Source organism: Rattus norvegicus, chromosome 16, assembly GCF_036323735.1.
Source record: "Rattus norvegicus strain BN/NHsdMcwi chromosome 16, GRCr8, whole genome shotgun sequence".
Lineage (NCBI taxonomy): Eukaryota > Metazoa > Chordata > Mammalia > Rodentia > Muridae > Rattus > Rattus norvegicus.
The window spans coordinates 29,624,179-29,640,713 of NC_086034.1; the positions used below are offsets into that span (position 1 = coordinate 29,624,179).

Genomic DNA, 16,535 nt, shown 5'->3' on the forward strand with positions numbered 1-16,535 from the left:
GCTGCTTAGTGAAACTCCGTCTCGAAAAGAAAGGAAAAGAAAAGATAGTGCCACTATCTAAGCAATGCACTTTGGCTGACTGTAGGAGAGACACTAAGACTTTGCAAAAGATTTCCCCTTTCTTTAGCACCTCTTTGTCTTTATTTTAGAGAAGGGTCGGCTGGGGATTTAGCTCAGTGGTAGAGCGCTTACCTAGGAAGTGCAAGGCCCTGGGTTCGGTCCCCAGCTCCGGAAAAAAAGAATCAAAAAAAAAAAAAAAAAAAAAAAAGAGAAGGGTCTTTTTCTGATGCTCAAGATGTCCTCGAACTTCAGGAAGGAAATGACCCTTGTAGTTCAGCCTCCTGAAAGGGGGCCTGTGTCACCATAAACCTGTGTATCTTTTTAAGACAGACTTTCACACAGTCCAGCTTAGCTTTGAACGCAAAATTTAGCTGAGGATGACCTTGAACTCCTGATCTCCCCTACCTCTTCCTCCATAGTACTAGATGATAGGTGCCCCCTTTTCATCTCAGCGACTTTCCCAGCCCTGAGATTCTTGCTGTGACACCAAGTTTGTGCCTGCCACGTCTGGCCACTATTGAAACAGCTGGCTTCCATTCAGTTAAGTAATTCCTGACACGGATACTGCCAAGCCTTTGCTCACCTGCGTGTGCCATTCTCTCTGCAAGCGATCCATCCTGGCAATGTCACATTAATCTTAGATTCTAGTGTTTAGGGGCTGTTTTGTTTTACAAGTACAACAAATGGATGAACTTTTATATGGTTGGTCAACGGGGTGAGGATTCTTGAAGAAAAATCAGGGATCTGGAAATATGGCTCAACCATTAAGAATGTTTGCTATTCTTAGAGCAAGCTGGGGTTTGGTTCTTAGCATTCACAGTGGGTGGCTTACACATACGTGTAATTCCAGCTCCAGGTATTCCAGCCAACTCTTCTGACCTCTTTGGGCACCTGCATGCATGTGTGAGCATCATATTGGGGAAATAAATAAAAATAGGCATCCTTCCGGGTTTACTTCTGAAACCTACCAATGGAGTGGAGGTAAAAAAAAAATTAGACATTTAGAATATTAGCAGAAAATTGTGATGAATGAAGGTGAACCAGAGGGAGATATAACAGGAGCTGTCACTCAAAGTATGTGCTTAGCACATTGACACACCCTTAAGAAAGTATTATTACTATTATTATTATTATTATTATTATTAATATTATTATTTCAGTACTGGGATTCAATCCAGAGCTTTGAACACTCCAGGCGATATCACTGAGCTGCAGCCCCTATTTAATTTATTTCACCTTATGCTGAGACAGAGTCTCCCTAGGTTGCTGAAGCAGAGTTTTGAACTCACTCTGTCCCAGGCTTACCTTTAGCTAATGAGCTCAAATGTGCTTCACATCCGCCTTTTCATTTACTTTTTACTTTATAAAGCAGAAAGTTTTCTTATGGCTCAGACAGATCCAACACTAATATCAAGGAAATCAGTCATCATGCGGGCCCTCCGCATGGTAAATCAGTAATGCTCTCCGGATGCAGACATTAGCTCACGGCAAAGGCATTATTTTCTTTTATTAAAACAGGCCACCAGTGAGTATCCTTTCTTGGCTTCCAGAGTGCTGGGATTATGGGCACACTCCACCCCTCTTGGTACTATTTTATTTTTGTACTTATTGGCAGTGCGAGGAATGGGACCTTGCACTCCCCCAGGCAAGCGCTCTATCCCTAAGATGCATCTCACCCTCCTTTTAGTTTTAGTTTCTTCATGTTGGAGTGCCCCGGGATCATGTCTTGGTCTTCCTCTCCGTAACTACATTGCAGAGCTTATGTCAACTAGTCTCATGACTGTACATGCATACCATCTACGTGGGTCAACCTCCAAATTGAAGTTCATTCCGGACGCTACTTTTTCTGAAGCCTAATCCATCAGGAATTCTTACTGGGCATTTTATCATCTAGAATCTGACCACTTCCTTCAACGCCCCTGACTCCAGTGCAGCCATCTTTCTTTTTCGTTCTGGCTAGGCTAATCTTGACTGCTCCCTTCCCTCCCCAGTGTATCACTTATACAGCTCACAGGATCCATTTGGCCAGTAATGGTCTCACACTGCCTCAGCTACACAGGGAGTCTCAGGCCTCAGTGGGCACCAGCACCAGCTGGAGGACTCCTTAAGCCAGGAATCCCGGCTCTATCCCCAGCCTGCTCCCCAGACAGTAAGTTTGGGATGGAACTGGAGAATTCCCATCTCTATAAATTCCCAGGTGTTCCTTCCTCTAACAGGCATTGGTCCAGAATTCGGAACCCTCCTGCCTAGTCTCAAACATGACAAGGCGTCTTGCTGACAGGAATCTTCACCGATTTTTGCCTTAGCCCTGGGCATTCACCCATCTTGAGTTAGTGAAGGTTCATGTTAATTCATCTTCGTTTAACTGATACCCAAGAGGCCTTCCTGACCATTCCTCATCATATAGCACACCCCATCTCACTGAAATTTATTCATCTTCCCAGTGGGCATCCTGGGCTCATTGTCTCTCTTATCACGTTCAGAAGGGCAGCTTGCTAGGCTCAGCGACCCACGTCTGCTCAGTCACGTCCCCAAGCTCAGTCTAGCAGATGCTCATCTCAGTTGTCCACAGACCAGATTAGGACCCAGAAAAGACGCCCGCTAGCTTCGGGCTTGGGACCTTGGTCAGGCCGATCTATCTCTTCTTGCCTCGGTTTCCTCCTTTGGAAGGGCAACACTTGGTCTGCCCTCCCTTTCCCCCAATCCCCACTCCCCCGGGGGTGGTGAAGGCACTCCGACGCCAAGAGAAGGATGTGAATACACCGGTGAATCAGAGCAAGCCGCGCATAGGCGAGCACCCCTTCCGCGCGAGCCCTCCCCGCCTCCTATCTCCGAGCCTCGGTCCCGGGTCCCCCCCGCCCGCGCGCTCGCTCGCCCGCCCGCCGGCCGCCTCCTCCAGACGCCGCGGAGGAAGGGGCGGCGCCGAGGGAGGGGTCCCTCCGCCGCGGGAGGCCGCAGCGCCCGCCCGTCACGGCGCCGGCGCTGGCCGGGAGAACCCGGAAGTGGCCGAGCTGCGCGCTCGACCGCTCGCTCGCCCGCCCGTCCCGCCGCCGCCGCCGTCGCCCTGCACTCGGGGGAGCGCGGGAGCCGCGCCAGGCACACGAGCGCGCGGGGCCGACGGGCCATGGCCGCGGGGGCCGCCGCCGCAGGTGGTGGCGCGCGGTGAGGAGCGCTGCGCCCCCTCGGGGCGGATGGAACACGGCTGGGCGGGCGGACAGTGCCGGCGTCCGCGGCTGGTATGGTGCTGGCGGCGGCGGTCGGTGCCTGCGTTCTGAAGCCCGCGAGGAGCCACAATGGAGTCGCCGCCGCTGCCTCCCGCGTGAGTGAGCGGGCGCCCGGGCGCGCGGCGGAGGGCTGTACGGCTGCGGAGGGCGCGCGGCGCTGCGGAGGACACGCTGCGATCGCGGGGGGCGGCGGGCGAGGGGAGGCGCGGGGCGTGACGGGGCGCGGCGCCCGCAGTCCGGAGGGCGACCGCGGGACCGGACTCTGCCTAGCCGGCCAGGCGTGGGTAGGGGCTTCTCAGTCCCGGGGCGAATTGAACGTTCGGGATGGAGCTGTGCGTGGGGCATGGCGGGTGTGTGTGCGGGGAGGGGGTGGGTGGGCTACGATCGCCCTGTCGGTATCCCCCCGACCCCCCTAATGCACGGGCTGCTGCTGCCCATCTCGCCTACCCCTTTCTAGTGGGGGAGCGAGAGGATGCACAGGAAACTGGAAAGTACCAGACGCCTGGAGTCTAAAATGAATGCAATCTGAGGTTGCTTGCTTCTTGGAATTTCTAATAAAATTAATATCCAAGGAGCTTTTACATCACTCCAAATGAGCTGCGGCCGTTTTAGGGCATGTGATCGCCTACCTGGCACTGCAGAAAATCTTTTATCCAGAAATCAGAGCATCTCTCGTTCCCTTGGTACCCGGGGCACGTTGGTAGTGTTACCGACCTGTTAGGCACAGGTGTCTTTTTTCCTTGGTGCCCAAGTGCATTCAAGATCACCTGCAACAAAATTACTTTCTAGAAACAAGAGCTTAAGAAATCATGTGGAAGATGTTATTCGGTACAAGGTTTGAATTTTTTTTTTTAAGTGGCCTGTAAATCTTCAGGAGTTTGAACGTTTGGTGCTTCCCCTTCCCCCCACGCCACCTTCACGAGTTTAACCTCTATGAAGGAGTAAAGAGCCCTTTGGATCTGACTTTTTAAACCGCAGACAAACCTCTCCCCCCAAAAGGGTGAACCTTTTCATCCGATCTGATTCATAGAACCTTATCGGTTTTCAATGAGATTTGGCTAGCTAGGTTCACTCTATCACCGTTGCTCCTCACCCAGCCTCTTGTGGCTTCTTTGGCAGGATTACAGCTAAAATAAGGATATTTGGTTTGGACTGAACATTTCTTTTCTCTGTATTTTGTATTTTGAGTCCTCTTATGAGATCGAATGGAATGATAGAACCACAGTTTCTGTATGTGCATGACAGGATTTTGAGCTTGAGTGGAACAGGTCGTGGGGACCTGAAGAGTGGGTGAGTCTTGGCTTGCCCCTTCTGGGCAGATAGAAACGATAGAAAAAGCTTGCAGATGGTGGCAGCTTTGAGGCTGCGTGGTCTGCTCACACTCCCCAGAAGGTTGGGAAAGCCTTCTGAGCCCCCTGGGAAACATGTTGGTAGAGGGCTTCAGCAGCTTGAGTCTAGTGCCAACACAGGAGGTTTCTGACCAGCCTCAGGAACACTGATGGCAGAAGATACTCTGCATATAGATGACATGCTGTGTGTGATATAGGCTGGGTAAGTAAGTTACTTATGGTGAGCTTGCCCTCCCCACTTTTCTGTCGATTAAATGCAGTCTTTTTTCCCCCTCTGGGAGCAGACTGAACTGGAGAGAACAAGAGGACCTTACGATGAAGGTTTAAAAAAAAAATGGGTGTGGGAAAACAGGCCCTAGAGCAAGGAGGCATAGAAAATGGTTTAAATGGAAAAACTGAGTAGATGACCAGCTCTGTTCTCTGAGGCCGATACGTCACACGTATGATTCTGGAACTAGATGGAGGCTTGAGGTAGTGGAGGAAACCTGGAGTGCTGAGGTGGAGAATTGTGGAACGTCTTGTAGTCAAGTCGCTGGAGAGCTGCTAAGACCTCTTCGCTGTTTGCATGCATTTAATTAAAAACACAGACATTTAATTTGCATTAGGTAGATCCAAGACTCAAGCTCTCTTCTAGAGCTTGTTACCTTGCCGCTTAGGTTTCTGTAGAATAGACACGGATCTTGACTTCCTACCTTCTGGTTTCTTTGCCTCTGTTCCCTTTAACTCCCTTTTACCTTGGGTCATGCTGTCTGCTGTAAGAAATTGTAGGTGAGGTCTTTGGGAGGGGCTGTGCTAGGCTTCCTGGCCAGAGCTAGTCTAGGAGCACTCACTGGGAGCACTCAGCTCTTTATAAGCACTGAGTGTTAGCCTGAGCTTCAGCACAAAGAAAGATGTTTGACCTGGACTTAAAGGGCCTTAGATAATATGATTGGAAGCAGACTCAGAATTCTTTGTGTGTCTGTGGAGTAATTCATTCAGTGTGCAAATTCTTGGATGCCTGTCTCTGCCTGGCACTTTTCACAATGCTTGTCTGGGCTTCTGTTTTAAGAGTCAAGGCTACATTGTTCTCTGGTCCCACCCTTCTCCCCTTAGGCTGTCTTGGAGGGGTGTTAGGCATCTCTGCCTAGACTAGTAGTTCCTCATTTAGATTTCTTTTCTGCTCTGCCTCCAACTTTTTCTTGTCCTCTGAGAGGTCTCGTTGGTCGCTCACTGGACGGCACATTTCCAGGTGTCTTTTTGCATACCTGAGTATAAATGGCTTTAGGTTCTGTTTCATTAGGAGGTCTAGGTTATATTAAGACCACAGGACATTTATTTACCCCTGGTCAGATCTGAAAGATGTGCAACCAAGAAAATTAGGTATCAATGAATGAGTCAGGGAATTTGAGGTAGTAAGAGGGCTGTGCAAACAGAATGAGGGTTAAACAGCCTTGACCTCTGGGGTACTTTTCATAGTTTAACCTTTACAGTTGTTTGCATAAAGGAGTTTCCTAATTATTAAGCTAACCAAAGCCTGTGAAGTTCAGGTAGTGTGAATCCCTCTGACAACCCTTTTGGAACAGTTTTCTTAGCTCTCGATTGCTTCCTGTTCCTTCCCCCAAGCTGTCTTACTCCTGGCCTTGCCATCTTGCTTTTTGTCCATTCAGCCGAGTATACTTGCCTTAGGTGCAGCCTTATCTGTTTCCAGTGGGCGATTCTGCATCACTGGAGATCCCTGTCATCGGAAGTGTACCAGCACAGCCAGACAACTTGTTAGCCATGCTCTAAGGGCACGTAGCCCACCATAGATGGGTTGAATCAGAGCCAAGGTTTCAGGTCTTTGGATTTCTTTGATCTGTTTAAAAGAAAAAGTGAAATCCAGAGTAGAGTTGGCAAGTTTCTGGTTTTGCCAAGTAAAGAAGTGTCTGTTGAGGAGTAATTAGCCAGTGTTATCACTTATCAGAGGCTATTGTAATACTGTTCTCAAATAGAAGGAACATCTTGAAGGGATGGTACTTTAGTAGTATAAATGTAACTTTGTGAAAACTTGTTTCATTACCTTCATTTTGTCACAGAAACAAAGTAATTTGTGGAAACTTGATGGTGTGTAGTGCATGCAGCTGGAGATTCAGTATGGTGAATTGTCATATTGCGGTTTAGCCGCTCACCGCTTGTATGCCCACCTTTTATAAAGCTCATTGGAGTACGTTCTTGTTTTCACTTCACTAGTCCTAGATATTGAAGCAGAGTAACTATCATTTCTTTAAGCATTTTTTTGTTAAGTCTTTATTTTATGTGCAGTGTGTGTGTGTGCGCGCGCGCGTGTGTGCTTACGTGTCCACATGTGCACATGGGGAGGTCATAGGACAACTTTCAGGAGTTGGTTCTCTCCTTTCACAACGTGGGCCCCAGGGCTTGAACCTAGGCAGGTGCTTTTGCCTTCTGAACCATTTCAGTGGCTCCGTTCAGATTTTTTATTCACATTTGTTGAATATCTACTGTGGCTAAATTTGGGGGATTTCTCAGAATACAGAACAAAATCTTTCATCTCACGGCTAAAACTGATAGTAACCAGACATAAACTTGTTGGACATGACAGAGAGTCGTGGGGGGGGGGGGAAGAGACATATATAATGTTGGACAGGATGGAGAAGTGTGTGGGGGAGGAGGGGGAGAGGGAGATGGAGCCAGAGACGGAGACGGAGACGGAGGGAGATCATTCAGATAACCCTGGAGATGTCCTTAATGAGGTAACCTGAACAGAAGCCAGAGGGAGGACGGCTATTGAAGGTGTGGGGAAGAGCAAGCCTGAAAGCGCTGAGACAGCCTTGCTTGGTTTTGCACAGGAGGTAACATCGTCCCAGGCATGTGGACTTGGCGTGCTATGTAGTGCACCTTCCTACATGTTGGATGGTTGACATCTGCTCACATATTCTGACTAGATCCCTTCACAGATTCTGCTCACACATTCTGACTAGATCCCTTCATAGATTCTGCTCACCTGTTCTGACTAGATCCCTTCACAGATTCTGCTCACCTGTTCTGACTAGATCCCTTCACAGATTCTGCTCACCTGTTCTGACTAGATCCCTTCACAGATTCTGCTCACCTGTTCTGACTAGATCCCTTCACAGATTCTGCTCACCTGTTCTGACTAGATCCCTTCACAGATTCTGCTCACCTGTTCTGACTAGATCCCTTCACAGATTCTGCTCACCTGTTCTGACTAGATCCCTTCACAGATTCTGCTCACCTGTTCTGACTAGATCCCTTCACAGATTCTGCTCACCTGTTCTGACTAGATCCCTTCACAGATTCTGCTCACCTGTTCTGACTAGATCCCTTCACAGATTCTGCTCACCTGTTCTGACTAGATCCCTTCACAGATTCTGCTCACCTGTTCTGACTAGATCCCTTCACAGATTCTGTCTCGAGCAACAGCCTTTGCTTTTTGTGACACCCCTTGTTTTGGCCTCCTTTGGTTTTTCAGTTGCCGAATGTAATTTACATAATTTCATACTTACTTAATCTACTCTGCGGTCTTACCCCACAGGCCTCCTATTATGATCTCCTTGGCTGAGGAAGTGCAAGTTAAATTGCTTTCCCAAGCTTTTACGGATCTGAAAAATCCGGTATTCTATCTGGTCCCTCGGGTGGATCACTTCATTTTTCCCTTTTGGAGACAGGATGTTTCTAGGTAGACCAGATTGGCCTGGAGCTCCGATCTCCTGCCTCAGCTTCCTGAGTGTCCGGATCATAGGACTGCACAATCAAAGCTTTGCTTTGTGATTTCTGCAACTCACAGGCAATATTTGCCCCTCCCAGAAGTGGGTCTTGACCTTATCTGTATTCCCATCTGTATCTTTTTGTTCATTATTTTTTAAGACAGGTGTCTCACTCTGTAGCCCAGGTTGGCATCAGTCTTGAAGTGTAGCCCAGGGTAGCCTTCAGTGTGCAAGAATACTTTTGCCTTAGCCTCTGGAACATGGAGACATCTGTGTCTTAAGTCAACACATCTGTGCTTAAAGGCTCTGGAATCTTGGGCCTCTGGTGGAGTTTCTTAGCTCCTGTGTAAAACTCATATTTCTAAGGATAGCTTTGTAGCCTATTCTCAAACTGGCTTCCCCTGTAACTTTTCTAGGGAGGAATGGAGTAACCATCCTTTGGTTCCTGCCCCCGAGAACACTCACAGTCTGTGACTCTTTTTCCTTGTCCCCCACACCTTGTCCGTCGGCAGGAGCTGGGGAGCCTTGGTGTCCAGAGTTCATCACTTCAAACCTGGAAGTTTTCTGTCACCTCCCCTCAAGTTCTGCGTTTGTTCTTCACCTTTTAGTCCACCTGCCAGTTTAACCTCTCAGCATTCCAGAAGCACGGGACATGGGTAACCAAAGCCACATACCCGGTCAGGAAGCTGTGGCTTGCCGTCATTTTGATTTGAAGTCCGTGGCCATGTGCTTTAGCCTCTGCAGCTCAACTTTTCCCTAACTTTCCATGCCATCAGAAGCCAAGGTGATACCTATCGCTCACACGCCTGTCTCTGCTTAAAATGATTTAGAGCCCTTGCAGGGTCCAGGTGAGCCCCATGTCCTTGACGGTTTGATTGATTTATTATCTATTTAATTCTTGACTTCATTTCCTTCTGGATCATCGTTCGCTTCCTGTGGAATGTCCAGTCTTGCCTGTGTATACTGACTGACTCGTACCGTTGCTTGGCACTTGGCTTTGCCTTCTCTGTTAGATTTGAAGCTAGAGCAGGGTTGGCCCTCTTACCTTGCTTTCCTTCAGGTGTGCACTGGCATTTGGGCAGCAGTTATCTGTTTGATTTACTCACAGCGGTGATTATCTTTACACCTCGTCTTCACGTTGAGTGTTGCAATTAAAGGCAAGGGAGTGAATACAAGCAAATGGCTGGATTCCATTTTGTTCCTAACATCAGCATCCTTGTTTATGCCTGCATCCATATGGTATTTAATGCCTAGGCTGATCCGTGAGACAAGTGGATGAGTGGTAGTTCCCTCTCGTTGATTCAGGGTCACCTGTTTAGTGCTTGGCACAGACAGGACTTCCACTTGGTCCTCCCTGATTCCTGTCTCTTGAGTGGTCCCTCCCTAGCTCCCCATACCTCCATGAAGGTGATAGACAATTTAGCCCATCTTCTGAACTGCCAGGTTAGGTTGCCAATTCGAAGAGATGACCATTGTAGAAAAAGTAGCAAAGAAAAAAAAATCAAAAAAGCCAGGAGCAATAACAGACACGGAAATGTTTGAAATGGCTCATTACCCTAAACCCCTTTTCTTCACTTTATATCATCTCATGAAAATGTTTCTCTGATCTTGCTTTGTTAATTGTTTATGAGATATTCTTTAAAAGATTGATCTTGCATAAGACATGCTCTTTCCCCATCCCTTTCCTGGTAATAGTCACTGTCAGGGACAAAAAGTGCCTGATTGTGCAGTGTTTGTCATGTAGGTGGGAGGGAAAGAGGAGCGAGCTGGGTTGAACTGAAGTGTAGCTTTTTACAGCACCATTGTTCTACTATCAGAGAGCAATTATGCTCCAACTTCCATCAGCCTCTCAACCTCAGACATCCCATCCACCTCCCCCTGCCAGCACCTCCCCCCACAACCAAGGCCCAGGCTGAAGAGATGTCTCCCCTCTGTCCTCCAGTAGGCTCTGGGCTCTGGTTTTTTAACTCCTATTCTTTAATAAAGTTGAGCATGCCTGTCTTTTCTAGATGTTTCCTTTCCAGCTCTGAATCAGAGCCGTGCCTTTTAACAATAAGAACAGCAACAACCGCACACACACACACACACACACACACACACCATAGACACACAAACCATAGACACACACACATCATAGGCACTTACACATACACACATACACACACACACACAAATATACAGACATGCACATACACACAGACACACACAGACACATTCACACACATATACACACACACACAGACACACACATACACATACACACCATAGACACGCAAACCATAGACACACACACATCATAGGCACTTACACATACACACATACACACACACATACAAATATACAGACATGCACACACACACAGACACATTCACACACATATACATACACACAGACACATACACACACACACACACACACACACACACACACACACACACACGAGTATGAGACATGAGATGTTATGCCACACACAGGATAGGAGTTTAATCTCACAAGGTCCCCTAAACTCAGTTCTAAGGACCTACACAGTGAAGATACAATCTTTCTTTCTGCTGGGGTGGGACTCTCAGAGCCTCAGAGCCTCACATGTCCTAAGCCATATATACCACCTCTGTATATATCCGCAACCTAGTCCAAACTCTGGGTATAATAGGGCAGACATTCTCAGTTTTTTTTTTTTTTAAAGCCATATTTATTTGGTGACTACTGATAAGTTTATTGATTACAGTTTGTGCACTGATACAACTAAAGTCCAAGTAAAGCTTAAATTCCATACACTTGTAGAGAAATATCCCTTAGAACATTGCAGCAACTTCGTCTATAACCTTAGCATGAACTAAATGTTCACTGAGGAAGCCTATTGCACTCTCAGCCTCTCAGTGGTGTGCTGATTACTGGGGGATGCCATGAAGGTGGGGGTGGGGCGTTCTGAGAGAATTTTGTTGGGAAGCTTTATTATAGCGTGGTGTGATAAATGTTTGTGAAGACAGTCGTTGGGTTCTAGTCCGTATTTCCAATATCTGGTCTTGCTTTAAGTGGATTGTTGCTAATAACTTGCCAAGCTTCTGAAAGTATGCTTGGCAGGGAAGGCAGCGAGAGCACAGGAGAAATATTACAAAGTACTGGGGAAACTTCAGAGCGGTACAGCACGGATGGTGACTTTGAAAACAACAGCTGCTGACGTGAACTTGGCAGAAGTTTGTGAGTAATGGTGGGTGACTCATGGCAAGCCGGGGAGTCTTGCAGCTTTTGAGGTGAGCAGGCAGAGGGTAGAGCAGAGCTGGTGGCCACCCAGGGGCCGACTATTTACATCCTAAATGTGACAGTGTCTTTGGTCCCCTTTTGCAGCCTTAGCCTTCCCATGGTGTGTAGCACCAGAACACACTAACGTTGTGAACAACCCAGACTCTAAAGTGCTTGTTCTCAGTCTGGGATGATCGGCCTGGGGTGGGAGGGTAAGTGGGTGGTAAGGCGGGTTACATCACCTGTTAGTGTTGTTGTTCAAAATCATACATGGCTGCTTTCCCCACTTCCCCCCAGAGACACCATTGTTCCCACATACATCTATCTGGAAAGGTTTTGCCTGACTCCTTAAGGAGGAAGATGGATCTGCATGGTTTGAGAAACTGATTGGGTTTTTCTTTGTGTGTGTGTGTGTCTGTGTCTGTGTCTGTGTCTGTGTCTGTCTGTCTGTCTGTCTGCTTGTGTGAAGATCAGCAGTTGACTTGTGGGAGTTGGTTCTATCTGCCCACCCTGTGAATCCTAGGAATCAAACACAGAACATCAGAGTCAGGCTTGGTTACCTTACCTGCATCAGAGCCATCTCCATGGTCTTCCATGAGACAGGGTCTGTGTTGGGAACTGGGGCTCGGTGGTTCCATTCTGCTAGTGTTGTCTGCACAGCAAACTCCAGAAATTCTTTCCTTGGCTCCCCAGTGCTAAGATTACAGGTGTGCTTGAATTTGCCCTGCTTTTTATGTGGGCACTAGGGAATCAAATTCAGCTCCCCGTGTGTCTGCAGCATGGACTTTACCCTCTGATCCATCTCTCCAGACCTGGATTGGATTTTTCTGTTAACTTTTGTGTATATGAGTGTGCTATATATGTGGGTAGTCATGACTCTGGGCATGAGCATGCAATCTTACACCAGAGGAGGATGCAGGTGTCCTGCTCTGTGTTAGTTTCCTTTCTGTTGTGATAAAGCCCATGACCAAAGACAAGTCGTGGAGGAATGCTGCTTGCTAGACGGCTCTAGCTCTCTCTGATAATCTGCTCAGGCCCTACCAGCTTAGGGGTGGTACCATCAACAGTGGAGTAGACTGTCCCATAAACGAGAAGCAAGACGGCTTTCATGGGCATGCTCACAGGCCAGGCTCAGGGGAGCCCCTCAAATGAGGGTCCTGCTTTTAGGTGACTCTAGTTTGTGTCAAATTGACAATGAACAGTCAACCATACAAACCCGGTCGCTCTTCTGCTTGCTTTGAGACAGCATCTTTCTCTGAGCTTAGAGCTACACTGGTCACTAGCAAGTCCCAGTGATGGCTCCCTGTCTCTGGGTCCCCACAGTGCTGGAATCCATGGCTCCCTGCCTCTCTCGGGTCCCCGAAATGCTGGGATCTATGGCTCCCTTTCTCTCTCTGGTCCCCATAGTGTGGGATCCATGGCTCCCTTTCTCTCTCTGGTCCCCAGAGTGTGGGATCCATGGCTCCCCGTCTCTCTCTGGTCTCCACCGTGCTGGGATCCGGGGCATGTGAATAGTCCTCCTGGCTTTTCATGTGGGTTCCAAGATCTAAACTCAGATTCTTGTGCTTACACAACTTGTAACCTCTGAGCCATCTCTCCAGCCCTTTCTTCATATTTCTATTCCCCATGGCTTAAAACAAACCCAGAAACCACTGTTCCTAATCAAATAACACGGAAGAGGTTATCTGTACCATCTGCGTTGGTGGCGTGCTTTTAACCCTTTGCCTGGTTTTGAAATCTTGACTCTTTGAGAAGTCTCCAGGTCAGAGTATTTTCCTGGGGTCTGAGAATACAGTTAATGTTACAAGGCAGGGTGGCAAGATCACCTCAGTGACAAAGCTAGCCTGGGAGTATGCGGATGGAGGTTAGGCATGCGGGTAAGGCCTGAGGAGGGTCCCCTATGCAGCCTAGTTAAACTGTATTCTGGAATTTTAACTTTAAGATAGGCAGTTGCTGCTGGGGTGGATGCTGGTGACTCATGCCTTTAATCCCAGCAGAGGCAGTTGGATCTGTGAGTTTGAGGATAGCCTGGCCTGGGGATCAAGTTCTAGGACAGCCAGGGCTACACACAGAGAACTCTTTCTCAAAAAAACCCAAACCAAACCAACCCCCACCCCCAAACAAAACAAAACAACAAGACAACCAACCAATCAAACAAACGAACAACCCCTCCCCTCAAAAAATGAAAAGAAAGGAAAGAAATGGTAGCTCTTTAGCTGCAGTTTTTGATAACAATAGGCACCTGTTAGATAAGAATGGTTGGGAGTGTAGAGTTGTGGAGAGAAAGGTAAAGGAACTTTGAAAATGTGTCTCCTATTAATACTCCCAAGCAGAAGTGCCCAGCGTACCTGGAGGAGGCTGTGTCCTGTTTGTTGCTCCATTCTGCTAGTGACCAGGACATCTAACACAAAGACATGTAGGAAAGGAGGGCTTGTGGGAAGGACCTTAGTAGTTGAATAGCCTGTACACCAGGGCTGTGTTCAGAAGTGGCTCTCAGTACGAAGAACACTTAAGGAACACAGTGCTACTTCTTCCTCATTCTTTTATGTCTTTGAGGAAACAACCTGGAAGCTAAGAATCGCTTTAAAAAAGTGCCACTACTGTGTGCCTTGATTATGTGTGGCAGCCTTCATATTCATCCTGTGAAGCCAGGAGTTTCTTTCTCTTCTGAGATCATTCTTTTGAGACAGGGCTGTGCAGTGTTGTTAAGGGTAGCCTTGAACTTGGGATCTTCCTCAGTTTACAGAAATGCTGGGGTGACAGGTGCGTTACTACTACACCCACTCTTAAATAAGTTTCTTTATTTCATGGCTGTTTTGCCTACATGCATGTATGTGCACAGGCCAGAAGAGTTAAGTCTCCTGAGGCAGGTGGCTGTGAGCTACCATGTCAGTGCTGGGAGCCAGCAAATACTCTTAACTGCTGTTTGCCTGCCTGCCTGCCTGCCTGCCTGCCTGCCTGCCTGTCTGTCTGTCTGTCTATCATCTTATCTATCATCTATCATCTACCTATATCTATCTACCTATCATCTATCTATCATCTTATCTATCATCTATCTATGTATCTATCTACCTATCATCTATCTATGTATCTATGTATCTATGTATCTATCATCTATCTATCTATCTATCTATCTATCTATCTATCTATCTATCTATCATCTATCTATCATCTATCATCTATCTATCTATCTATCTATCTATCTATCTATCTATCTATCTATGTTGAAGATGGTATGTACTTACCACATTACTGAACATGTATAGTCAGAGGACAGGAAGAGGGAATTGATGCTCTCTTCCCACTATGTGGGTCCCTGGGGTTGAAGTTAGGTTGTTTAGCTTAGGGACCAGGGCATTCACCCACTCAGGCATCTCATGGGCTCCCGATTGCTTATGCAGGTATAAAGCTCTTGACTGTTAAATAACCCAGTTCTTTTTAGAACAGAGTCTGTTTACTTCTGTTCTGGACATCGAACACTCTCCTGTGATGATTTCACTAATGTCCTCTTATCATATTTTCTACTTCTGAAGCCTGATTGGACTATATCGGTGCGTATATGCTGTATATGTAGTAGTTCTGTATTGCATGGCTAGAGAAGGGGGTTGCCTGTGTTCCATGGACTTTCTTTCTGTTGGAGTCCTGCTGTTTCCTGTGCTGTGAGATTCTGTTGTCCTGCTTCTCTCCAGTCCTCTCCCTGCCTACCTTTTAGACTGACTAGGTTATCTCCCTTTTTAACATTTGTGCACATGTGTTTGAGGGCCACAGGTTGATATTGTATACTTCCGTCTACAGGTGTCCATCCTAGTTTTTGAGACAGGGTCTTTTCACAAGACTGGGAGCGTGCTTGTGGGCTGGAAGGCTGTCAGCCAGCTCTGGGGATCTTCCATCTGCACTCCCATTGCCTGGTTCTTACGTGGGTGCTGGAAATCTCAATCTAGGTCTTCTGCTTGTGCAACAGGCACTTTTCCATCCCCACAGCTTCCTAACGCCCTTTTTAAAAAAAAAAAAAAAGATTTCTTTGATGTTTTGCCAGCATGTATGTCTGCACTGCACTCATGGTTGGTGCCCACAGAAGCCAGAAGAGGGTGGAGGATTGCCTGGAACTGGAGGTACAGAAAGGGTTAGGAGCTGCCATGTGGGTGCTTGGGAATTGAACTCAGGTTGCCTGGATGGGTGGCTAGTGCTCTTTAACCACGGACCCATTTCTCCAGCCTCAGGACTCGTTCTTAAATCATTGTTTACTCTCTCTTCGATAGCTAATGGAGTGTGCCTCTTCTTATCTCTGCCAGCAGTGGAATTTGCCTCTGGGGGCCGTGCCCTGTGTTCACCCAGTTGTTCAGCCTTAAGAAACAAATCTACAGGGGAAGTAGGGTTTAGCTCCAGCTTTGGTCAACTTTCTGATAAGGAGTCACTTGCTGCACTGGTGCTGCTCAGGGTCTGCGGAAACAGTAAATTACACTGAATTCTCTGGGTTTCTTTACCATTGACAATCTGCGTCTTGGCCTCATATTCTGCCGTGTAGCTAGTCTGCTTTTTGGCTCTGTTCATCTAACTCGTGATTCTCAGAATTCTGTCACCATCTAAATAATAATAATTAGTGTGTGTGTGTGTGTGTGTGTGTGTGTGTGTGTGCGCGCGCGCGCGCATGTGCATGTACAACTTTTGGAATTGGTTCTTTCTTTCTACCATGTGGGTCCTGGGGGTAAATTTTGGATTGTCAGACTTGGCAAATGTCTCTGCTTGTTCAACCATCTCACTAGCCTGCTGGTTAGATTTTTCATTTTCAACTCTAGGCTATCTTGGTATTTTTCTCCCGACTTTTGCATCCCCACATCAGTACCAACCTGTGTGTAAATGGTCTTCCTATACCCCAAACTAGCTCTACCCATATGCCCTTGTCTTTCTGTTGATGGAAACTCAATCCTTCTCCCTGCTCAGACTTTGTTTCACAT

The 16,535-nt window shown here is 47.4% G+C and overlaps 1 protein-coding gene across 2 annotated transcripts in view; it reads left to right on the plus strand.

The window, feature by feature from the left end:
* The first annotated feature begins 2,992 nt into the window (after positions 1-2,992).
* Klhl2 (kelch-like family member 2) overlaps positions 2,993-16,535 on the plus strand; it is a 112,612-nt gene continuing 99,069 nt past the window's right edge. Inside the window, exon 1 of one of the 2 annotated variants that reach the window (XM_039095083.2) lies at positions 2,993-3,379. In XM_039095083.2, coding sequence (XP_038951011.1) covers positions 3,354-3,379 — 26 coding nt within the window. In that variant the 5' untranslated portion in view covers positions 2,993-3,353. The remainder of the gene's footprint in view (positions 3,380-16,535) is intronic. The other variant, NM_001419565.1, reaches the window with a different exon arrangement.